General features: G+C 45.3%; 1 protein-coding gene and 1 pseudogene across 3 annotated transcripts in view; both read right to left on the bottom strand.

Moving 5' to 3' along the window:
- The window catches only part of NUP214 (nucleoporin 214), an 84,379-nt gene that overhangs the window by 39,084 nt on the left and 19,441 nt on the right, over nt 1-25,854 (bottom strand). For 2 of the 3 annotated variants that reach the window (XM_059658344.1, XM_059658345.1), the window contains exons 14-24: nt 23,893-23,987; nt 21,018-21,104; nt 20,710-20,859; nt 18,926-19,084; nt 16,286-16,389; nt 13,464-13,646; nt 12,657-12,742; nt 12,483-12,566; nt 10,020-10,283; nt 8,837-8,998; nt 5,868-5,961 (exon numbers count right to left, since the gene is read on the bottom strand). In XM_059658344.1, coding sequence (XP_059514327.1) covers nt 5,868-5,961; nt 8,837-8,998; nt 10,020-10,283; nt 12,483-12,566; nt 12,657-12,742; nt 13,464-13,646; nt 16,286-16,389; nt 18,926-19,084; nt 20,710-20,859; nt 21,018-21,104; nt 23,893-23,987 — 1,468 coding nt within the window. Of the gene's footprint in view, nt 1-5,867; nt 5,962-8,836; nt 8,999-10,019; nt 10,284-12,482; nt 12,567-12,656; nt 12,743-13,463; nt 13,647-15,178; nt 15,199-16,285; nt 16,390-18,925; nt 19,085-20,709; nt 20,860-21,017; nt 21,105-23,892; nt 23,988-25,854 lie in introns of those variants that run through there. The other variant, XM_059658346.1, reaches the window with a different exon arrangement.
- Nucleotides 2,407-2,500, bottom strand: LOC132212870 (U6 spliceosomal RNA; annotated as a pseudogene).

Here is a 25,854-nt window from a genome sequence, read left to right as displayed (position 1 = left end):
CGGGAAACCATAAAAATACTAAGGGAATCCACAGGCAGTGAAATCGCAAACATATGCCCAAGGAATTTCTTCTCTGATACTGCTCCTAGGGCAATGGAAACTAAAGAGAAAATAAACAAACGGGACTACATCAAAATAAAAAGCTTTTGCACAGCAAAGGAAACTATCAACAAAACAACAAGAAGGCCCACTGCATGGGAGAACATATTTGCCAATGATATCACCGATAAGGGTTTAATCTCCAACATTTACAGGGAACTCATGCAACTTAACAATAAGAAGATAAACAATCCAATAAAAAAAATGGGCAATGGACCTAGACAGACACTTTTTGAAAGAGGACATACAGAAGGCCGAAAGACATATGAAAACATGCTCAAAGTCACTAATTATACGAGAGATGCAAGTCAAAATGACAATGCGGTATCATCTCACACCTGCCAGAATGGCTATCATCAACAAATCAACAAACAACAAGTGTCGGAGAGGATGTGGAAAAAAAGGAACCCTTCTGCACTGCTGGTGGGAATGCAGACTGGTGCAGCCACTGTGGAGAACAGTATGGAGTTTCCTCAAAAAACTAAAAATGGAACTCCCATTTGACCCAGTGATCCCACTTCTAGGAATATATCCCAAGAAGCCAGAAACACCAATTAGAAAGGATATATTCATCTCTATGTTCATAGCAGCTCAATTCACCATAGCTAAGATTTGGAAACAGCCTAAGTGCCCATCAGCAGATGAGTGGATTAAAAAACTGTGGTACATCTACACAATGGAATACTATGCTGCGGTAAAAAAGAAGGAACTCTTGCCATTTGCAACAGCATGGATGGAACTGGAGAGCATTATGCTAAGTGAAATAAGCGAGTCAGAGAAAGATAAATACCACATGATCTCACTCATTTGTGGAATATAGAGGACAACATAGACTGATGAACAGGGACAGATCCAAAGACAGAGAAACAGCAATCAGACTATCAATCCCCAGAGGGAAAGTAGGGGAGGGTGGGGGTAAGGGGACGAGATCAACCGAAGGACTTGTATGCAGGCATATAAGCCAAACCAATGGACACGGACAACAGGGGGGTGAGAGCATGAGTGGGGGGGGGGGGAAGGTTGGGGGTTAATGGGGGGATGAGGACACATTTGTAATACCTTAACCAATAAAGAAATTAAAGATAAAAAATGAAAAAATTAAAAAAAAAGTGCATAGGATCTAAACAGACATTTCTCCAAAGAAGATACAAATGACCAATGAGCACACAAATAGATGTCCAACCTATGACTAATGACTAGTTATTAGTCATTAAGGAAATGAATATCAAAACCACAATGAGCCCTGGCCAGGTCACTCAGTTTGTTGGAGCAGCGTCTGTTACACCAAAAGGTTGTGGGTTCAATTCCCATGAGGGAGGCATCGACCAATGTTTCTTTCTCTCCCTTCCTCTCTCTAAAATCAATAAAAACATTTAACCCTCCAGCAAAGATTAAAATAAATAATAAAAGCCCCACAATGATAACATTTAATATGCACTAGGATGGCTATCATAAAAAAGATGGACAATGACAAATGCTGGTGAGGATGTGGGGAAATTGGAACCCTCGCCCATTGTTGTTGGGAATGTAAAAAGGTGCAGCCGCTTTGTGAAACAGTTTGAACTACGTTTAGATCAAAAAGCTAAAAAGAAGTACCGCGTCATCTAGCAATTCCATAAAACATTATCCAAAATAACTAAAAGCAGGGGCTCACACGGATACTTGTACACCAATGGTCACTGTGGCATTATTCACAATAGCCAAGAGGGGGAAACACCCAAGTGTTCATCAACAGATGAATGGGAATATGCGCACAATGGAGTATTATCTAGTCATAAAAGGCATGAAATTCTGACATATGCTACAACATGAATGAATCTTGAAAATTCAAGTGTAATGAGCCAGACACAAAAGGATTCCAATTATATGAGGTTCCTACAATAGGCAAATTATTAGAGACAGGAAGTAGAATAGAGGCTACCAGGGACTGGAGGGAAGGGGGCGTGAACAGTTATTGTTTAAAGGAGACAGTTTCAGGGAGGGATGGATGACAAAGCTCTGGAAATAAATAGTGGTGAGGGCCACACAACACTACCTGTACTTAATGTCATGGATTGTACACTTAAAAATGGTTACGATGTCACTTCTGTTCTATGTATATTTTACCACTATAAAAACAGGAAAAGCTTCCTAACTGGTCTCGCTGTTTCTACCGTCCCCGACCCCAGCCCCTTTGATCTATTCTCAAGATAAGAACCAGCGCTTCCTGCTAAAACCATAGGTCATATACAACTATTTGCATTTATCAAAGCTCATAAGAATTTTATAATTAGAAAAAGATGAATTTTACTGTTTGTAAATTATGCCTCAATATTAAAACACTGCTCAAGTTGTCATCCTTGTGGGCCATGCTAATCTTCTCTGTATCCTTCCAATTTTAGTATCCGTGCTGTCAAACCTCAGAGGGAAGGCAGGGGAGGGTGGGGGGAGCGATCAACCAATGAACTCATATGTGTATATGCATAACCCATAGACAAAGACAATAGAGTGATGAAGGCCTGGGGTGGAGGAGTGGAGAGGGGAGAGGTCAATGGAAGAAAAAAGGGGACCTATGTAATACTCTCAACAATAGAGATTAAAAAAACAACTGCTAAAGTTAAAAAAAAATAAACCAAAAAAGAAATCAGATCACTCACTGCTCAAAAAATATCCAATGTCAACCAGGTCCTGACCCAGCTTGCTAGCTGAACCAGGTCCTGAGCTCCACGTGCCTACCCTGCCCCTGCCCCTGCCCCTGCCCCTGCCCCCATCTCCAGGGCTCCTTTCTCCCTCCAGCCACCAGTGCCACCTGGCTCTTCCCTGAGCCCGCCAGACACACTCCCACCACAGGCCTGTGCCGGAGCTGTTTCCGTAGGATATCCACGAGATCTGCTCTCTGGCCTTTTGATCTTCATCCAAATGTCAAGTGTCAAAAGCCACCGGAAGGCAAGACATTACAGAAGACAAAAAATCCAGCTTGAGGTGAAAGAAACTCGGTCTGGTATGTCTGAGACATTGTAGCCAGTAACTGGGGGGAGAAACACCCGCCTGCCTTGACCACACTGTTTAAAACTGCAACCCAGCGCAGCCAACAGCCCTAACCCCCTTTCTACTGCTATTTCGTCCAGCAGACCGGCCACCATCTGAAACACTATGTACTAGTTTATTTCACATCTCAGTCTTTCTGTGACTAGGGCAGGGTGGGTTTTGGCGGTCTGTTCAGTTAGCTGCTTTATCCCCAGCACCTAGAACAGTGTGCGGCATACAGAACACACTCATTATTTGTTGGGAGTAAAAAATGAGCGCATGAACAACAAAATTCCTGAAAGGAATGATGTGTCTGGTGTGTGTTAGTAAAAACAAACAAACCAGCCAAACCTCCCTCATCCAGCCCCCCTCTCTTCCCTCCCCGCTTCCTGCCAGGCCTCTGGCCACAAGGGGCCTTCTTCCAGCTTCACTTCCAGCTTCACTCCCAGCACTGTCCTTGCCCAGATCTGCCGTCACACATTCCAACCTCGGTTCAGCACTCTTCTCTGCAGTCTTCGCCTGGAAACTTCTGGCCACTGTTTAACTTCCAGCTAAAACAGCGTTTCCCCACCAGCCCGCGCACGCCGTGCTTTCTCAGCAGCTGGTCCCTCTCCTTCTGAGCTCACTACACTGCAGTTAATAACGCTGTGCAACTGGTGTGCAGTGGCTGTCTCCTTGCTAAAGTAAGTGCCGCGAAAGCAGGGGTTGGTGTGACCCACTGCTGTGCCCTTCACACCCAGGGCAGCATTGCAGTTGCCCAGACTCTGCTGAACCAGGTGACTGAGCTCCGCATGGGAGTCCGACAGCCCTGGGTTTGCTCCAGGTAAACCCTCTCCCTTAACACAGGGCGGTTAGTTAATGAATATAAGTGGATGAAGCCGATGAACGTAAGATGCCAAGGGCAGAAATAGATAAGCTCATCTTACGGTTAATCTTCTCTAAGATACGACTTTAAAAAAGTTAAATGCAAAATTAAATACTTAAAATACATCTAAGAACTACTGCTTCACAGAATCTGATAATGAATGCATTTCCCTCTGAAGCTTTTTTATTGGGGGAGACAGTAAATACCAATCTCCGCTTATTGATTATGCTCAGAGTTTGTTACCTGATAAGTGGTTATTAAAAAGGAACTACACTCCAGGCACCATGCTGGGCAGACAAGTTAAATCAGTGTACCAGAGTCCAACTCGGTGGGGAAAGGAAGGAAAAGTTTCTTCAAGATTCCTTTTGAACTTTTGTGTCTATTTTTCTTAAATCAGAAAAAGGCAAACTCAGAACTGCTCTTCTAACAAAGCCCTTCTCTCAGATCAGCTCAGCTGACCCCTTTGAGGGAAACAAAGCCTGAGAAAAGGCAAATGAAATCACCAAGAGCGAGTTCTCATCCCTGGTTAGCGGCTACAATGTCTCAGAAATCCCCCACTTCATTTCTTTCCCCATTAAGCCACTTAGCCATTCAGTGGCTTTTCTTTGCCTTCCTTATATGAAGAATCTGGCGACAATTCCCAAACTCAATGCACATTTTTTCCCTTGAGAAGTTCGCAACAACCACAAATGCCATCTTGGTCTAACCAGCATACCAAAGCGTCAAGGTCACTACAAGATCCAATGTGGGTAGGCTTGTTTTTGGCTTTAGTACAGCCCGAGATAATGAAGAAATTCCCGGGACAGACTGTGTTGATAAATGGACCAATTGGAAAAGAGAAGCCCAGTGGACTAGGGAGGCAGGGCCACTTGGTAAAACCAAAACTGACCGGGGAGCAGACCCGGTGGGGGAGAGAGCGGGCACCAGACACTAATTCCCTGAATGACACTGGTCATCACGATGCCGACATCCAACCCGAGGAAAGTCCTTCGACTCTTTCCTATGCCACTGGGGAGGCTGGGCTGGACCACCGAGTTCACAGCTACAACACACGCAGAGCAACGGCAGAAGGCAGACTCTGAACTGTGCTGCCAGAACTGTGCGCGGGAGCCAGCGCCGTGAATTCTAAACAGATCCAGACGAAAGAGAAGCAAGCTCCAGCAGCAGCGATGACCCAGCCCTCAAATACAGCAGAGAAGAGACGCTGCGAGTCTCCAAGCAGAGCTGCTGCCTTTTAAGACCGTTTCTTTTTTGTTCTTTTCATACAAAAGGCAGAAGAAACTTGAAAGTACAGCAATGCCTGAGAGAGGAGACGAGGGAGGAGACTGTCAATCTCAAGATCACCACTGAGTTTGCAGAATCAAGTCTCCATGAGAACTGAAGCATCAACTCTGGAACCCTGAGACTATAAAAAATACCTATGTAAAAAACCAAGTCCCACCCCCGACTCCATAGCCCTCCTGTGCAGCACACATGGCACAGGCTTAGAGGCTCATGAGGGACCGGTCACTGGCAAGTTGAAGAGGATAATCTCCTGAAAACCCAGTCTTGTATCCAAGATTAGCTGTCCACCCCTTAAACCAGGGGTGGGCAAACTTTTTGACTCGAGGGCCACAATGGGTTCTTAAACTGGACCGGAGGGCCGGAACAAAAGCATGGATGGAGTGTTTGTGTGAACTAATATAAATTCAAAGTAAGCATCATTACATAAAAGGGTACGGTCTTTTTTTTTTTTTTTTTTTTAGTTTTATTCATTTCAAACGGGCCGCATCCGGCCTTAGACCCTGAGGCAAAACAGTCACCCAGTGCGGGCAGCAATGTTGCTCCCTGCAGGCAGTCCCCGATATTACAAGTAATTCACTGGCTGATGTACACACGCTACAAAGGCGTAACATACCCCATCGCTGTAGATGAAGGGTTATTCTTCAATTCCTGCACATTTACCACTTGAGGGACAGTCTTCAAAGTTGATTCGGTCAAAGTACTCACAGCTATTGAAACAGAGAACAGAGAGGCATATTAATCGCAACGAGGGATCAAAAAGTCTAGCCCTACATAAACCACCAGGACAGAAACCCAAGCAGATTGCAATCCTATTAGACAGAGAAAGGACAGCTACTCGAGGCAGCTCTGCAGCGCTGTGTTCAGTGAACACCTGGCCTCCATTCATAAAGATTATGAGATGAAGATGCATGCAATTTAGTCAAATGCCCTAGTTCAGGGAAAAAGAATTCCCTGGGCAGATTGTAGACAGCAGAGCTGAGATTGCCTGCCACGCTGTTTGCTCACCTTGGAAAAGGGCAGAAAGAGCTGGAGCGTTAGCATGATTCAGACTAAGGATTTTTCCACCCTCCACTCTTCTATTCAACCATCCTTTCACATGGGCTTTTACTGCCAGACTGTTAGGTGCTGGGAATACCAAAAATGTCTGACATGGAGTTTCTTCTCTAAAGGAGCCACGGCTTAGTGAGACAGACACGGTGAATAAAATGTGGGAAATGGAGCCTAGACAAGATGAGGGAGGCCAAGAGGCCTGAATTAATGGCAACCGGGATTAACCTGACACCTACTCACCCATCTCAGGCCTGTCAGCTTTCACGTCTCTCTTTCTGTGTCTTACAGCTTAAAACTGTATTCCAGAACTTAGTGATATTTTAAAACTAACTATTAAGAAGGCCTGAGCAAAGCTCTTGGATCTCTGCTAACTACATATTTGGCCAAACTGAAAGCGGCAGCCTGGGTGGGACGTGGGTCTGTGGCAGCTCGCTCTCTCCCTCCTTCAGAGAAGCACCCGGGACTTCCTGCCTACGACTGCACATTTTTCATCTGGCACAAAGGTGCCTACACCTTAGAAATTTCTGCTTCCAGAATGATAATAAAATCGCACCCCCTCCTGCTGACAGTGGGATAATCCGAAATCCTGGCAGATTTTCAGTTTATAAATAATCAACTCTATCAGCGTGACTTGGGGCCTGTTCAGCACAATGCCAGGATTCTGCTTGGTCCAAGTAATATTTAAAGGAAACATCAAAGGATTCTATCCTTTTAGAAGGCTCAAAGGTACCTTATTTATGCTCTTTCACATCTAGTTTAGATGCCTTGATACGGGTTTTAATATCTGAACTTTTCTTAGAAATCTTTTATCACTGTATAATGGTAATTCTCCTTTGTCTAAATCAAACCACCATGTCTTAAAAAAAAAAACAACTATCTAAATTGATATGTGTTCTAAGCAGTGATAAAACGAAAAAATAATTTTATTCAGCTAAAACAAAAAAATTTATTTCTCAGCTTTGGCAGTACGGACACTTTGGGGCTCAATAATCCGTTGTTGTGGGGTGTCCTGTGCACTGAAGTCCAAGCATGTTCTACAGGGACGTCACAAGGGGTCCCGGTCATGAAGGGTGTGCAGTGCATCAGTCATTCTCCCCAGGAGAGAGGAAATTTGGGAGGTGACCATGTCTTTTTAAGGCAACCTACATAATGCTCTTTTCCCCCTTTCCTTCTAGTACCACTGGTATTAGAATAAAGAGAATTTGTAACTCAGTGGCTCTCATGGAAGAAAGAGGTGCTCAAAGGAAGGGTGACGTTATACATTTAATGTGTTAGCTGTGAAGGTCAAGATGGAATTTACCACACCTATTGTACTTGCTCATCTTTCCCTTTCTGACTGTATGGTTCCCACACTTGCACACACACATCCATGCACTTGGACAGCCTTCACGTTAGTGTGACTGGCTCTGTCCCGAGGCTCAGCAATGACATGTGAAGGGCCCCTTTGGAAATTAACCTACTGGGAGGGTTCTTGCCAGACAGAACTACAGTCTCATTGTCTCGCGGTCTCGTAATGCACTGGTGTAAACAAAGGAAGGAGATGAAGAAAGGAAGAGTAGAGTAGGGACTCGGGTCCTTTTCAAATTAAAGGACTTCGTTTCTTTAAGCCACGAAGCTCAACAGCAGGACCTCAGCTCTACACTAGCCATGACATCTACATGACTGAATGTACTGCTTTCCTCTGTTGTGACGTCCTTTCACTTTTTCTTTGAAAACTGCTACCATGTAAGATAAAATGTAAACTACTGCCAATTATAGTAATGATGCTTTTCATAAAAGTGACCCATGATATGCAAAAAGAAATTAATAAATTTTTCAAAAAGATTTTTTTTGCAGCATTCCTGAGCTCTACCACCAGTATTGCTAACTGCTGGGGAGTAAGGGGTGTGTGTGTGGGGGGGGGGGGGCGGTGGGGGCCAAAACCACTGGCTTGTACATGGAGACCAAGTGAAGTCCTTGAGGCCAGCTACCCAGAAGTCCCAGTGCAGAAAACGTGGACAGCCACGACACTGACAAAATGCCGTGCTCACTAGAGTCCCTGCCTGTAACAGCCACAGCTGCCGCCCCAAGCAGTAGCTGTGTTGCAAGGGAAAGACCTCGGGTTGGGGTCTGGGTTCTGCTTCTCATCAGACGGGTCTCCTTCCCTCTCTGAATGTCACATCACTCAAAAGCAAAACGGGCACACTAATACCCACCTCACAGGGCAGCGCGATTCCTAAGAGACCACAGAGCCTCTGAATGCTCCCAGGTGATCTAACTGCAAAGACCGATTGTGGGCTTAAAGCACTGTTCCAAGGCAGGGATTAACACTCACCAGAAAACCCGATTTCCCGCTTAACTGACTGTGGCAGCCTAACACCTCCCCGACAAGGAAGTCTGCTTCCTGGGAACCCTTTCCACCAGGAGAGAGGCTGCACAGCAGCCTTCGTTCTGAACGGCAGCAGAGCCAGGGGCTAGCTGGCACCTGCCACCCCAGCCCGAGACGCAGACAGCTCACACCAGTCCCTGCACAGGTGTGGGCTCCACTCTCACCTGGCGCCTGACTGGCCATCTGGCGTCTCAGTGCTGCCGCAGCGGCCGCCTGTGGAGCTGGGATGGTGTGGGAGGGGCCCGGCGCACCGTGCTTCACGGTTTTGGTTGCGAGCATTGTGCTGTCAGCCCCTTGAGGGATGATTTTGCTGGCAGACGTAGACGCTAAGGAAAACAAAGTAGGTCCGAGAAGAGGAAAACACAAAAGTTAAAACGGTCAATTCTCCATGTTAGGTTGCAGGGAAAATACCAAGATTAAAAACAGGAAAGTACCAGTAAACAGGCAGGCTGCCATCCACATCTTTCAAAGATGCCAATGCAATTTGCCTGCCGGCCTCTACTAACAGATACTTTACACCAGCGATTTTCAGCCTGTTTCATCTCATGGCACACATAAAATAATCACTAAAATTCTGTGGCATACCAAAATATACTTTTTTTGCCAAGCTGACAAAAAATAGCTATAATTTTGATTCATTCACACCAGACAGCGATTGTTGTGTTGTCTGTTGTCACAGTCCAAGTATGACACGTTTTACAAGTTCTTGCGGCACACAGGTCGAAAATCACTGCTCTACACGATCACGTCCCGTGACACCGATGGAAATGTAGCCTTTATGCCAACACACATCGATCTGACCGATTTCCCACTCTCCTCTCAGAAAACCTCTCCATCCCTATTGCACGCTGCTTGTTTGCTGTCAGAAGCCACTTCAGAGCACAGCCCCGACACTAACAGCACCGGTCCCCGCAGTGAGCCGACACCGGTCCCCGCAGGAGCACGGACGTGCTGGTGAGCTGGGGCAGAACACGGCAGGAGCAGGGAGTGAAATAAGCTGGGATGTGCAGGGCACAAGGGTGGACGCTGCTTCGCACGGAGGCAAACAGCTCCTGCTGTTCCTCCCGAAAAGACCTGTCTAAATAAACGCACACTGGACTCCACAGCAAGGCGGTGACAGTGTCAGCCTCGGCCTCTTCTTCCTCCTATGTCCCACCAACTGCTTCTAGGGGCACACACCTCCTTTGACCTGGTCTTCAAGTTTCTTAACTATTAGCAGGAATGGGCCAGAACCAACAACTCAGTGGTGTGGCAGTATAAAACCCAGCTCCAGTTCCTTTCTAAGTTCAAAGCCTACCGGGGGGTGGTGGGGGGGGGGGGGGAGTTTCCCGTCTCCTTGTTTCCTACCTGAAGCTCCCAGCACGCCAGGTGGACCATGACTCAGGTGAGATTTAGCAAAAGGAGCTGCTGTCTGGGGCAAGAGACCGGGCTGGATGGAGGGAGTGCGCACCACGGGGGCGTGGCGAGGGACCTGGATCCCGGCATCGTCATCTTTACAGGGTGCCTGTGTGTCCTCATTCTCCAGAGACTGGGAGATGGATGACGTGGAGCTGGCTTCATCCAAGTCTTCGTAGTATCTCTGAGACAGGAAGGCTGACCGAGACAGGCTGGCTACAAAGCCCCAAACAAAACCCAAGTCAGTAACGAAGCAGCCCAAGAGCTATGTAATTTCCACTGTGGACAGACAAATAGCCAATCTACAAAATGACTTAATTATTACTTATTTTAAGTGGAAGCAGCTACTGTCAAATGTGAATAAAGATGGTTTGGGGTCTCTGCTCAAATGGGGCTTTGAAATATCGAGCCATGTATGACGAGAACACTTTGACTGAAATAAAAAAAATGTGAAGTGAGAGGCAGAATGAATGCTGGTGTGAACGTGGGAGAGCTGGTGTCCTCGACGGATCCCACAGGCAGAGTAATAACGTGTCAGAAAAGTAACAGAGAAGCTCCTGCATCATGGGGAAGTCGCACCACTGCTGTCACTTTTCCACAATAATTTCTAAGAACAGGCCTAATGCAAACTGGTAACAACAGAAGGTCCTCAGTCCTGACTGCCTCAGACATTTGCAGCTAAATCTATTGATTCTTTTGATCAATTAGGTCTAAAAATACCGTCCCCATTAAAAACTAACTCCCCATTCTGCTCTTCCCCTCGGCCTCTGGCGACCGCTGTTCTAGTTTGTCACTATGAATTTGACTGCTCTGCTTACTCACAGAAGTAGACTCATACAATATTTGTCTTTGTGACTGGCTTTTTCCTTAGCACAATATCCTAAAGTTTCATCCACAGTGTAGCATGTCAGAATTTCCTTCCTTTTTAAGATACGTATACACCCCATTTCACTTATCTATTCAATCCATTGGGTGTTCGGCTTGCTTTTACTTTCAGCTATTCTGAATAATGCTGCCATGAACACGAATGTACAAATATCTGTTTGGGTTCCTACTCTCCAGTCTTTGGGGTGTATACCCACGAGTGGATTGTTGGATCCTATGGCAATTATTTAGTGTTTTGAGGAACCACCAGCTGTGTTCTCTAGCGCAGCACCCTTTACATTCCACTAACGGTGCACAAGGGGCCCAATCTGTCCACATCGTCACTTACACTTGTCATTTTCTGTTTTACAGTAAAGGTTTGTAAGTTTCTAATTAAAAAATATAGCGGAAACCGGTTTGGCTCAGTGGATAGAGCGTCGGCCTGCGGACTGAAAGGTCCCAGGTTCGATTCCGGTCAAGGGCATGTACCTGGGTTGCGGGCACATCCCCAGTAGGAGATGTGCAGGAGGCAGCTGATCGATGTTCCTCTCTCATCATGTTTCTAACTCTCTATCTCTCTCCCTTCCTCTCTGTAAAAAATCAATAAAATATATTTAAAAAAAAATATATAAAAGTATGAAATTATAAATGCAACAGTCCCAGTCTCATTTTCAAAAAATCCAATTTATAGATACAAAGAAAAAAATTTAAGAGTAAACCAAAATGACATAACTGATGACATATTTGGGTTGAGGGATAAGAGTAACTTTTATTCTTCGTTATATTTTTCCACATTTTTCCAATTATCTACTAAGAGAAGGTATGTTTAGATAATGGAAATGATTATTAAAAAGATTTCACTTGCCTGTGACTATTACCTTACCTAATTTAGCTTTATATGATTACAGAAAAATTAATGAATGGTGGTACAGTAAGATTAAATTTCCATCCTATTTTAATTACCAAAAAAATTATTGGTTGTTGGTATAAAAAAACCAGTTTCAACTCAAAACAGAAAAAAGAAAAGCAGATACAAGCACAAAAGCAAAGCACTACTATGCCTGAAGCTGTGTATAACACGGTTATCTAGGTAATTTAATAGCAAAAACAAGTTTTTTTCACTGGTTATATGGCTTCTTTTCAGTAGGTGTTTTTAGCCATCATTCCCCAATCAGCGGGTTTTTCTCTATCTTCCTAAAAAAAAGAAGGCTTTTTTCCAAATACAATCTTACTCAAACCCCACACAAACCAGGGAAGTCAACTTTCTAAAGCAGAGGCTATGAACCGTGGAGCCAGCTCAGTGTCCCCAAACCTTGGGAAGCACTGCCACTCAATGTGAGGACTGCAGAAAACAGGGAGGTAACGCCAAAACCACCCTCGAGCTGCTTGGCCGAGCAGCTCCTACTCCAGCTTCAGATGCACAACAGACTCTCGGGACATTTCCTCCAGCTCCTACTAGGAACCAAAAGGAAAACACAGACACAGACAAACACACCCCCTCCCACACCAGCTGTTTGGTTTGTGCTAAGAGTTCAGGCCCGGCTCCTCTACCTGGCGCCGTGGATCTCACTGGTGGGGTCTTCCTCTTGGCCAGGAAGTTCCTCAGCTGTGCCTGTTTCACAGGGGACAGTTTAGCTGCAAGAAATTCATGAGCCATAAATGCTTACAACCTGGTCAGTAGAAGAAAGAACACCAATAGCTAAGGACCGGGAAGAACGCACTTACCTGGTACTTTCGGCAAGGGTTTGGTGTGAGACTCTATGGTGGTTTTCAACAAAGCATTGCGCAGGCTTTCCAGGTCACTGTCAAAACTGAAGTGCGACAGTGTCATATAGAAACCAACTATGACCAGAGAAACCTGAGGGCTGGGCGTGCATTGTCCTAAATATAAGCGCAAGAAATGAGAGCACCCCCATTCAGAAACAGGCCATCTGACCAATCGATGTAATCAATCCAAAGGAAAGAGATGGCAACCACAACATCACATACCCCCCTCACCACCCCCAGCACACGCACTGAGAGAGCTTCAGCAGAAGGGGCAATGAACACCTACACATCTGGCTTAAAGGCAAAACACAAAACCACCCAGGGAATGTCAAGGGTAAACTGCCTAACTGCTAGGGTCTGAAAGTTCCCGCACTCAAGCAAAATGACAAACCTAAACTCTGAAACAAGTAAGTCAACCTAATTCTACCAGTTAATCTTCAGGAAAACAACACTGTTACCACAGTGTCTACTGTCATCTACTGAGCTCCGGTCTCCTCACACACACTACTGGGTGCTTTCCAGACTGAATTTAACTCCCCAACCACCCGGGAGGCGTATACTGTTATCCCCATTTTTTAAGCAAAGGAACAGAGGATCAGAGAGGGTGAGGGACCTGACCAGGGTCACACAGGTGACGGACAGCAGTCACTTGCAAACCCACATCTGAACCACTTTAAGACGATTCCACCGTACCCCCCAATATGTATCCATTCACTCAGCCACACTGACGGAGTGCAAGTAGCTGGAGCCCCTTCTCCCGCACACCTGTGAGTGCTGCTCTGGGAGGGCGCCGCCGAGGGAAGGCGCCACTGGGAAGTCTGGTTGTAAAGTCGCAGCTGCTGGAGACTGTCCACCAGGCAGTTCAACCTCTTCCTCTGCTGGTTGATGATCTCCCGGTTGTTGGCCAGGGTGTTAAACAGCGTCTCTCGCTCCGGCACAAGCAGGCGCCTGTTGACAGCAATGAGAAAAGAATTCAACGTGAGTGGTTCAAGTATAGAAACCTCCCACAGAAGAAGAAGACTACAACTATAACAGTGAAAAGACTAAAACAGAATCACTAGCGGACAAACAGCATCAGGAAATACTAGAACGTAAAAAAAGGGACGAAAGCCTAACGAGGCCTGCAGGCACAGCTGGCACAATCCCAGAGGCGCTGGGTACAACAGGGTGGGAGACGTGTCAACAACAGGGGACAGATTCATTCAGCAACGTACTTAGGACATGTGCTGTTTCCTGTGTGTAAGTCACATTCAATAAAAGAAAAGGCCCAGGAAAGCCGATGGAGTCAGTCATCTCTTCGCATGCTGCCAAGAATCAGTGGGGGAGAGAGCACGCCGAAGCAGCAAGGGGCACCCACCCCAGGAACTGCAACAAGGAAGGGCCGGTTCCCTTTCCTTCAGGTGACAGGTTAGTTCAAAAAATATATATATATTTTTTATTTTAAAATATATTTTTCATTTCAAAGAGGAAGGGAGAGGGAGAGAGAGAATCATCAATGATGGGAAAGAATCATTGATAGGCTGCCTCCTGCATGCCCCCAACTGGGGACTGAGTCTGCAACCTAGGCATATGCCTTGACTAGGAATCGAACCATGTTGTGACCTCCTGGTTCAAAGGTCGACCCTCAACCACTGAGTCACACAGATGGGATCAAGATAAATATTTAAAAACACATATCAATAGGGTACAAGGTAATGCTTATACAAAGGCCTAAACAGAAACGCTAGAAAACGGCATAGACTTAAGAATCTGAACTCTGAATAAAGGGAATTAAAAATAAAGTACATTAGTTAGTAAGTCCACAGAGCTGTCATAAAGGAGAAGCAAGCCCGGCTTCCCTGTTCTGAGAGAGAAACCCAAATATCAAGCAGAGCAGGACACGCCGTCCCCTCCATGTGGCTGAACGTGAACTCAGGACTAGGGAGGGAGCTGTGAAATCTCCCTGGGGCCCCACTGCCACAGGGCCAGGTGCTCCAGGCCACAGGTGAGGAATCCTCCCCACAGTGTCGGAGGGACCAACACTCACCTCTATCTCCCCCACCTATGTTCCAAGCAGATTCCTCAGGTTGGACACAAATCCATTCTCCAGGTGGTACAATATAACGCATACAATCCTGCTCACTGAATTTTAAGCACATTCTGGCCCTGCCCCTGACATCCCACCCAGGCTGCCCCACTTAAAGTTCTGTGATCCCACAGCTTTATAAACAGGTAAACAGAGCATTTCTTGGTTTGCTTCCCCACACGGCTAATCCACTGATCAAGTGTAGGTGTTTCAACATGGAACGCGTGGAGGGCTGATCTGTTTTCCCAATTTCTCATTGGCACTCAACTATTCTAACAATGTACTGCATTCTGTTCCTTGTCATACCTTTGTCATCATTCCTCTCGTCCTTCTAATTAGCCACACTAATCAGGAATGTTTCCTTAAAAAGAAAACTTGGAATATACAAGAGTATAAAGAAAAAATTCCTCTTAACCCCATCTCGCAGCTGTATCTGTGATAGTATTGTCAGATTAATTTCCAGCCTCTTTTCAATGTTTAGTTCTCCATGTTGAGATCACCCAGTATTTTGTCTTACCTTTTTCTTTTTTTTTCTTTTTTTAAATATATATTTCTTTATTGATTTCAGAGAGGAAGGGAGAAGGAGAGATAGAAACATCAATGACAAGAAGGAATCACTGTTCGGCTGCTTCCTGCACACCCCCTACTGGGCATGCCCGCAACCCAGGCATGTGCCCTTAACTGGAATCGAACCTGGGACCCTTCAGTCCGCAGGCTGACACTTTATCCACTGAGCCAAGCCGGCTATGGCTTGTTTTACCTTTTTCATATTACATATATTGTGTACCTAATAATCTATATTTATAAAAGCCTAAGCAATCAGCTGACTAGCCGGTAGCTATGATGCACACTGACCACCAGGAGGCACTCAATGCAGGAGTGGAAACCACAGGCACGGAAACATGGAACAGACTGGTGAATCTCAGAGGGAAGGGAAGAGGGGAGAGGGTGGGAAGAGATTAACCAAAGATCTTATATGCATACTAGAGGCCTGGTGCACGAATTTGTGCACATGTAGGGTACCTCGGCCTGGCCTGAGGGGATCGGGCCGAAACCGGCTCTCCGACATCCCCTGAGGGGTCCCGGATTGCGAGAGGGCACAGGCCAAGCCAAGGGACCCCACTGGTGCACAAATCCGTGCACCGGGCCTCTAGTAGTTATATAATCACCATCTTGTACACTCCCTGTAACATATCTTTAATGTGATATTTGGAGAACATGCTACTCCATGGTTATGTCTGTATTAAGAGAAAAAGACCAGACTCTGAGCCCCTCCTCTAAGCCGTGGGTAAGCAGGGTTAATCCAATTTGTCTGCATCATGAGCTAGCTGAGCTGCGATATAAATTCTCTGATGCACCCTGTTGTGAGCACTGCTATTGTGTCTGCAGAACAAATATCTGGGAGCAGAAAGACAGGGTTGATGAGAATGAACATTTCAGGGCTTTTATCCATGTTCCTAAATCTTTTGAAAAGGTGGCAGCACTATTTCCTGCCACCAGTGGGGGATGGGACCTCGCTTACTTTTGTTTTCTCTTTTGTTCCAGATGCTGATCCCACTCCAAGTCTAGAACATCATTCACATCTTGGACAGCAAACTTCACATATTGATGAAGGCGCCGAATTTCCTACAAGAAAAAAAAAAGACTCCATTTTCCAGTAGCTTGGAGAAAGATGTATCAAAACAATCAAAATAATTTTCAATTATTTTTATTTTATTTTATTTTTTTAATATATTCCATTGATTTTCTACAAAAAGGAAGGGAGAGAGAGAGTCAGAAACATCAATGAGAGAGAAACATCGATTAGCTGCCTCCTGCATATCTCCTACTGGGGATGTGCCCGCAACCCAGGTACATGCCCTTGATCGGAATCGAACCTGGGACCCTTCAGTCCGCAGGCCGACGCTCTATCTACTGAGCCAAACCGGTTTCGGCTTCAATTATTTTTATATTGAGAGCCATAATGAACAAAGAACACATACTAGGTTTTAACATAATCATCAGAACATTACAATCCAAATGAAATCCAGAAACTCAACCTTTCTGAGGGTGTGACAGAGAGGTGGTGTAAAGAAACAGAAAGGGTGTCAGTCCAGGGCCTCCAGGGAACAAAAGTTCTTGCTTAGTTCTCATTTTTCAGTTCCTCTGAAGTAACTCAGCCTGGCCTAGGAATTTTCCGCTGCACTCTGGCACTCCGACAGGGCATCCATTTAGGTTTTGCTCCCCCACCCATGAAATTAACTGTACTACAGACAAAACTATCCTACGAAACAGTGCTGAAAATAATTCTGAACCAATTCATTCAGAACACTGAAGTCATCTCACCAATTGAGAAAATTTCATTTCGCCAAAACAACAACAAAAAAATAGCATCAACACTAGAAAGTGCATTAAAATTCTTATCTATTAACTTATTTTAGGCCTGCAATAATTTTCTTTAAATTTTGATCCAGTGTTAACCTTCATGCTATACAACTTGACCTTCAAAAATGAACAATAAAGACGAAGCAGTCCATTAAATGTGTAAGCAAATGAAGACAATGTGCATACACAGGGAAAGCTCTCTGCATCTGTGTTTAAACGTAGCTTAAAATTATCCTTGGATAAGGGTAAGTGTCCCAACTGAAAAAGAGGAAATGTCGTTGAAAGAGAGTCAAGCTGGCTCCAGGAAGTGGCAGGAACCTCAGCATCAAATGTAAATTTCAGCCAACACCTGGCTAGGGGGGGCCCTTTCTCTGAACACTCAGGCGCAACGCGACCTCCGTGCATTAGCTCCCGAGTGCTCTCCCGACTTTACCTCTCAGAACACCCACGCTTCTTTTGCGGCCCACCAGAAACACTTCTTCTCTGTGGCCTCGCTGCTCCCCTGCCTGTAATCCCACAGGTACATAGCCACACTGCGTCTGTGTGCTCATCTTCCCCACTGCCACTTAGCCAGCTGCAGGGGCTGCAGGCTGCAGTGTGTGGTCAAGAGCACAGGCTCTGAGCCAAACTGTCCAGGCTCTAGGGTCCAGCGCCTACTAGTGGTGAGACGTTGGTACTTCCAGGACATTTCTTTTGTACAGGGCATGAACTGATACATGCCAGCTACTATGGTCTATTTAGCACTGGGAAAAGAGAAACTGACTTATTTTTGAATGGGAGTGTTTCCCAATAGCTGTATGCTTTTCTTTTAGTTTGGACGCAGAGCAGGAGGTGAAAAGGCCGTAGGAAGCAAGTGTGACTAGACGAAGAGGCAGGCCGTGCTTAGCACCCCCTTGCTTGGAGGGTTAATGTCCACCGTGGTGGAGCATCTGGGGATCCCTCAGGGCTGTGGACACAGCCAGGGCTCCTCCCCTTTCTGGGCGGAGGGACCATGTCTCTCCTTCTCCTACTGTCAGAGAGTTTATCAGGTGAGGCCTGTGGATGGTGGGTTTTCTGGGCAGAAGGGGTTCCTCACCCTATAGACCCTCACGTGCTGGGTGAGGGTGACCAGCTCTGTCCTCTGTACCCCACTTCTACAGGGATTCCAGGCAAATGCAAGGAACTGGGGATGACCCCCCACCAAGCTGATGGTACAACAGTTTGGAATAAATTGAAAGATGAAAACAAAAACCAGATCTCACAAAGATAGAGAATAAGAATAATTAATTAACAATTAATGAGAAAAGTAGCGGTGCTAAATTATGGCACACAGGAAAGCACCCGGGCAAGAGGAGGTCTTAATCCTGGTTCCACTCCTACCACCACCACCGCCTTGGGCAGGCTCCCTCGCCTCTAAGGCTCACAGTCCTCATCTGTACACTGGGATCGGAAACTCGAGTCTTACAGAACAGCTGGTTTTAAAGACTAGAAATAATGTGTAAAAAACACCTGCAGAGCACCTGGTGCTCAATGAGTAATTGCTACTTTAATAGTTATTATTCATGACTTGATTTCTCAATGTATCTTTTTCAACAGCATACTTTCTACCCAGCTGAGGGTTTAGTTAAGAATTCCATTTTTGTTTAATCCAAAAAGCATTACGTGGAAGAGTCCCATCTTCTCTATCAGTTAAGGAAGTCTATGGGGAACAGGTAAATTATTCACAGGAAGTGAGCCAATTCGTAAGACAGTCGCCCGAACCCAGGCTTCAAGGAGGAGAACGGCGAGGCCCTGCTGCCAGCGCTCTGCTGGCTCCTACCTGGAGCTGCGCCTCACTCCTGGGGTCCAGGGGTCTCCTGTAGAGCAAGTGCCGGTATCCCGAGTCACGGTTCCTCGCACTCTGTTCCCTGGCTTCTTCAACACCAGCGAAGCCCTCAAGTAGAGTTGTTTTCAGGGCGCTTATATCTCCATGAAGAGACTACGAAAGGAATAGGATGTACTGATACAAAAAGTGGTATTTCTAAGAAATTAACCTTTCTGTTCTGGATCAAGGAAGGTAGTACTTCTCAAATAGTTAACATGGTGAACACTGAATACAGTTAATATTGCAAAAAAAAGAATTTCACTACTTAGAGAAAGATACCAATGTTCTTTCTTTCCCTTGTAATTTTGTGTTGTTGTTAATCCTCTTCCGAGGATTTTTTTCTCCATTGACTTTTAGAGAGAGTGAAAGGGAGAGAGAAACATCGATGTGAAAGAGATATACTGATTAGTTGCCTCCCACATGTGCCCTGACCAGGGCGAGGGATCGAGCCTGTAACAGAAGTATGTGCCCTTGACTAGAATCAAACCCGGGATCCTTCAGTCCATGGGCTGATGCTCCAACCACTGATCCAAACTGACTGGGGCTATTTTTTTTAAATTTTCATTTTTAGTCTACCAATGTTCATTTAAAAAATTATTTTTCTTTCTCATTAAGAAACCATTGGAGCTCCAGTGTCGCAATCGGTTAGCGCGCGGTACTTATAAGAAACCATTTCTGCTCGGCTGGCGTGGGTCAGTGGTTGAATGTAGACCTATGAACCAGGACAGGGGTGGGCAAAATTTTTGACTCGAGGGCCACAATGGGTTCTTAAACTGGACTCAGAAGAAGGAGCTGCGTCCGTGTTTCCCGACGTTGCCATGTTAACACTGCTGCTGGTGAAGGAGCGGAGGGGAGAGCAAGAGAACCCTCCGCTCTTTCGGCTCTGCGGGCCGGATAGAAGAGCCAAACAGGCCGGATCTGGCCCGCAGGCCGTAGTTTGCCCACGGCTGAACCAGGAGGTCACAGTTTGATCCCCAGTAGGGGGCGTGCACGAGGCAGCCAATCAGTAAGTGTTATCATTGATAGTTCTTTTTTTTAAAAAATATATTTTATTGATTTTTTACAGAGAGGAAGGGAAAGGGATAGAGAGTTAGAAACATTGATCAGCTGCCTCCTGCACGCCCCCCACTGGGGATGTGCCCGCAACCAAGGTACATGCCCTTGACTGGACTCGAACCTGGGACCCCTCAGTCCACAGGCTGATGCTCTATCCACTGAGCCAAACCGGCTTGGGCTATCATTGATATTTCTATCTCCCTCTCCCTTCCTCTCTGAAATCAATAAAAGTCTATTTTTTTTAAAAAAAAAGAAACCAGTTCTAGCGATCGAAAATTCAGAGAGTAAGTATTAACAGTACCTGTAATCTTACCGAAGACAGTCACTGCTAACAAACACCCTGGAAAACTTCAAACATTCGAAAGTAAATTTTCAAATACTACTTAAACTAACAACTGGCAACTTTTATGGAGTGCCTTGTACGTGTCAATAGGGTAGAAACTATTATCATTCCACTTCCCATGAGAAAACTAAAACAGAGCAGCTAGATTAACTTGCCCAAAGTCATCTAGTTTATTAAGTGCTAAAGGTAGAATCTGAACTTGGGCATTCCTCCGTGAACGACTCACACATAAGAAACAACACCGTGATCCTTGAAGAAAAAGCATACACAGCCATGGAGTACTAGGAGCACAACTGTTAAAAGTGCAATCAACTTCGGAAGACCATCCGTAAACACGAACCTCGGTGGTGTCTTTAATCTCCAAAAGAAAGCCGTGCAGGTCATCCGATTCTGTCCGCAGCATCTTCATCTCCTCAGGGGTGCCCACTTGGAAACAGGCTTTCACAGTTCGAGCTTTCAGCTCTTCCAGCTCCTTCTGAAAGTGCGCGATCTGCAGAAGCCACACCCAAGGAGACTTCTTAGTGCGAATGGCACAGCAGTCACGTCACCGCCTCTGGGCTCACTGACAGCACAGACTCCTGGGACACGCCAAGGCTCAAAGCCAGAATGAAACAGCCATGTGGGAAAAACATGCAGGAGCAAGCTTACCTCCTCGCCAATTCCAACTATCACAGGGTCTGACTCTTTCCACTGATGTCCCTGCTTTTCTGCCACAGGAGTTGCAAGTGACTTCGCCTGAAATGGAAGGCAAAACATTTAAAATGTACCAAATACTCCAAGTACGGCTTCTTGAAGCAATGGGTTCCATGCCTATCACAGGTAGCGTCACTCTTGTAACCGTCATTCATGCCTTTGAGCCCGGATTTACTGGGTATCTGTTTGGTAGAAGGCATGCTTAGACAGTGGAGAAGAGGTTAACAAGATAAATGAGATCCCTACACTCAGGGAACGTATCTTCTACTGGGATAAAACAAATAATAAAAAGTAAACAAATCAGATAAATTTCAGCTGGTGACAGTGATATGGAATAGTAAACAGGAATATATAAAGAGAATAAAAGGGGGGACTACTTGAGGTGAGGTGGCCCTATAGCAATTAACATAGAGTTTTTAAAATGTATATGTATTGCCCTAGCCGGCTTGGCCCAGTGGATAGAGCTTCAGCCTTCAGACTGAAAGGTTCCAGGTTCGATTCTCGCCAAGGGCACATGTCTGGGTTGCAGACTCGATCCCCAGCAGGGGGCGTGCAAGAGGCAGCTGATCAATGATTCTCTCTCATCATTGATGTTTCTATCTCTCTCTCCTCACTTCCTCTCTGAAATCAGTAAAGAAATATATTTTAGCCGAAACCGGTTTGGCTCAGTGGATAGAGCGTCGGCCTGCGGACTGAGAGGTCCCGGGTTCGATTCCGGTCAAGGGCATGTACCTGGGTTGCGGGCACATCCCTGGTGGGGGATGTGCAAGAGGCAGCTGATCGATGTTTCTCTCTCGTCGATGTTTCTAACTCTCTCTCTCTCTCTCCCTTCCTCTCTGTGAAAAATCAATAAAATATATTTTTTAAAAAAATATATATATATTTTAAAAAAAGCATATGTATTCATTAAAACAGCAAACATTTATTTAACAAACACCATGTGTTCGTCACTGTGCCAAAAGCCAGGCCTGTGAACTATTTACTGTGTGCCTGTACTGTGTGCTGAGGGCAAGTGGGGGGTTGGCTGGGAGAGTGACAGGAGAAAAGACATGACTCCTGTTCTGAGGATACTAACATAATCTAGTGGGAAACTGACATAAAATCATCTTTAAGTTATACTATAAAAATAAACTGAGATGACAGACTGTAGATCTAAATATGAAAAGATAATAAAGATTTTAGATAAACATAGGAGGGGAACACTTTTTAAAGTGTATGACTGTCTAACCACGATGCTGTACACCTAAAACTAACACAAAATAATACTGAAAATAAACTGTAATTTAAAAGTAAAAAGGAAAATATCTTTCTACCTTGGAATAGGAAATGATTTCTTAAAATAGAACACAGAAAGAATAGAATAAAAATTGATATATGAAACTATATTAAAATTAAGAATTTGCAGTCATCAAAAGAAATCATAAATAGAATGAAAAGGCAATTCACATCCTAAGAAAGTAGTTACATTATATGTGTGTGTGCCTATGTGCATATATGTATGTGGAACTAACTCTTACAAATCACTAAGAAAAAGACAGAAAACTCAATAGGAAAATGAGTAAAAAAACGTGGTCACATGACCAATAATCATATGGAAAAACTCAATTTTACTGGTCATCAGGGAAATACAAGTTGAAACCACAAAATACACCAACAATAAACAATGAAAAATACCAAGATTGGTGAAGACGTGGAACAGCTGAACGCGCACACACGCCTGGGAATTGCGAGGAATAAAGGCACCATCTAGGGCAGGGGTGGGCAAACTTTTTGACTCGAGGGCCACAATGGGTTCTTAAACTGGACCGGAGGGCCGGAACAAAAGCATGGATGGAGTGTTTGTGTGAACTCATATAAATTCAAAGTAAACATCATTACATAAAAGGGTACGGTCTTTTTTTTTTTTTTTTTTTAGTTTTATTCATTTCAAACGGGCCGGATCCAGCCCGCGGGCCGTAGTTTGCCCACGGCTGATCTAGGACCAGCAATTCCACATGGGCATTTACTCAACAGAAATGCATACGTTGAGTAACATCACCTAGCAAGGTCACTGCAACACTGGGCACAGTAACTCAGACCTGGGAGCTGCTGGCATGCCCACTGAGATGGAATGAACACATGTAGGACAGCCACCCCATATGATATGGATAAACCTCACCAACATAATGATGAGCAAAAGAGCAAGATACAAGAATACATGCCGTGCGATTCCGTTTATAGAAGGTACAGACAGGCTAAGCTAAGCTGTGCTGTCAGAAATTACGACAGCTGAGCCCCTTTGGCAAGGTAGCAACTGGAAGGGCACAGACGAGGGGCATTCTGGGGTCCTGGTCCCGTTCCCTTCCTCAATCTGAGTGTTGGTTACCCAGGTGTATCCAGCTGGTGACAATTCACTCAGGCGTGTGTGTCTCGCATGAGTACTTTTTTCCCTATGTATACAATATGTCAATAAAAGTTAAATAAGTAAAATCAACCGAGATGGTGAGGAAAAGGGGAACTGGATAGATTTCTTGATTACTTTGAGAATAAGAGAAAAATCAGATGCCACGGTATTTTCAGACAAGAGACTACAACAAACTGAGAGCATCAGTTCCTGTGTAAGCTCAGGACCCAGCAGAGGAAAGGGCGGAAAGACTCTAGAGCTGAGATACATTTGTAATGTGAGCACAGAGAACACTTTACAAATACTCAAAACTCACATATTTCCCACCACACAGTCCTAAGAACTATTGCAAAAGTGTAAATTCTAAAACACAAAAACCCATTTTATAAACATGTCTGCAGGGGCAGTAAATGAACAGGCAGAGGACTGGGAGTGAGGTTCAAGTACCTGGGGAGAGCCCGCCTTGGCCACTGGAGCGGTTATCCTGGGTGATTTCTGCCCCAGGGCGGACACTGGGCCTGGGCCGCCATGAGCAGATCGCCCTGCCAGAACAAGAAGTCCGTTAAAACAGGCAGCATTTACTCCCGCTACTGCTCCCATCTCAAGTGCCCCTTCCTCAAACAATAGTAAAGCCTCGCATTGTCCCTGGCCCCTTTTATGATCTTTGTCATCACTGTGGAGTGATGGCCACAGCTGTGTTAGTCCTGGTTCCAAGATAACTAAAAAGCACGCATTCCATTTTTAGCTGCGGGAATTCTTTCATAAAGCAGGTAAAACTAGGGTGTCTCTGAGAACAGGCAGGAGAACTTGTGGGCAGGCCCAGGCCAGTCAGCTGGCCCTCAGGGAACTGAGGACAGTTTAAACCATCAGATGAGACCAATGATCCCCATCACCTTGTAAGAACTCACAGGGTCGTCGGACCCTCCTGGAAGCCTCTAACACAGTGGTTCTCAACCTTCCTAATGCCGCGACCCTTTAATACAGTTCCTCGTGTTGTGGTGACCCCCAACCATAAAATTATTTTCGTTGCTACTTCATAACTGTAATTTTGCTACTGTTATGAATCGTAATGTGAATATCTGATATGCAGGATGTATTTTCATTGTTACAAATTGAACATCATTAAAGCATAGTGATTAATCACAAAAACAATATGTAATTATATATGTGTTTTCCGATGGTCTTAGGTGACCCCTATGAAAGGGTCATTCGACTTCCAAAGGGGTCGCGACCCACAGGTTGAGAACCACTGCTCTAACACACGGCTCACCCGCTGCGCATTAGAATCATCAGGGGAACTTTTATTTTTTAAAATATATTTTATTGATTTTTTACAGAGAGGGATAGAGAGTTAGACACATCGATGAGAGAGAAACATCAATTCAGCTGCTTCCTGCACACTCCCTACTGGGGATGTGCCCGCAACCAAGGTACATGCCCTTGACTGGAATCGAACCTGGGACCCTTCAGTCCACAGGCCAACGCTCTATCCACTGAGCCAAACTGGTCAGGGCAATCAGGGAAACTTTTAAAAGAAAACAAACACACCATCTGGCCTGAGTGTGCACCGAAAGGCTGGCAGTTCAATTCCCAGTCAGGGTACATATCTGGGTTACGAGTTTGCTGCAGTTGGAGAGTGTGCAGAAGGCAAGCAACTGATGTTTCTCCCTCACACTGATTTTTTTCTCTCTCTCCTCCACTCTCCCTCCCTCTCTCTCAGCATGTCCTCAGGTGAGGATAAAAATAAAATACTAAAAATAAAAATACAAACATGCCAAAACCCCAAGTGTCACTCCAGAGAGTCTGATTACACTCCTAGGGGATGGATCCCCCATGAGTCCAGTGTGCAACTGGGACCGAGAGCCAATAAACTAGGGCCCTCCCCCCAAACTTTAAGAAGTAAATAATGGCACAGGGTGGGGCAGATCTGGGTGGTGAGCAGCAGAAAGGGAGAAAGTAAATGTGCACTAAGATTCCAGGTTTCTCTCCCAAACCATAAAGAGACGTGAAAAGACTACAGCGAGGCTTCTGAACTTTTGGGTCTTACACGATGCCTTCAGAATCTCATGAAAAGTCCCGGCATGAGGTGACTGGCAAACCCCGCAACACAGCCCTTTCTCCTGAGCAGCAGGTAAAGAGATGATTTCAGGCATTTCACAGCTCAATGCCTGCTTGATATTTACCGAAATAAAACTATTCCCATCACACAAACACCAAATGGTTACCTAAATGTCTGGCTAGGTATTACTGCTGGCATTCATGACAATAACCAAGTAAAAACTGAGACAGGTCTGGCAAACACCACCTTAAGCAATGGACCAAAGAACATCCCTGTGTCAGGACAAACCAAGCATGCGGTGTGATGCACGTCACCTATGTGGTGTTACTGCTCAAAACGCTTAACCTGAA

The sequence above is a fragment of the Myotis daubentonii genome, chromosome 11 (genome assembly GCF_963259705.1).
Source record: "Myotis daubentonii chromosome 11, mMyoDau2.1, whole genome shotgun sequence".
In the NCBI taxonomy this organism is placed as follows: domain Eukaryota; kingdom Metazoa; phylum Chordata; class Mammalia; order Chiroptera; family Vespertilionidae; genus Myotis; species Myotis daubentonii.
This window is presented reverse-complemented; position numbering and strand designations above follow the sequence as displayed.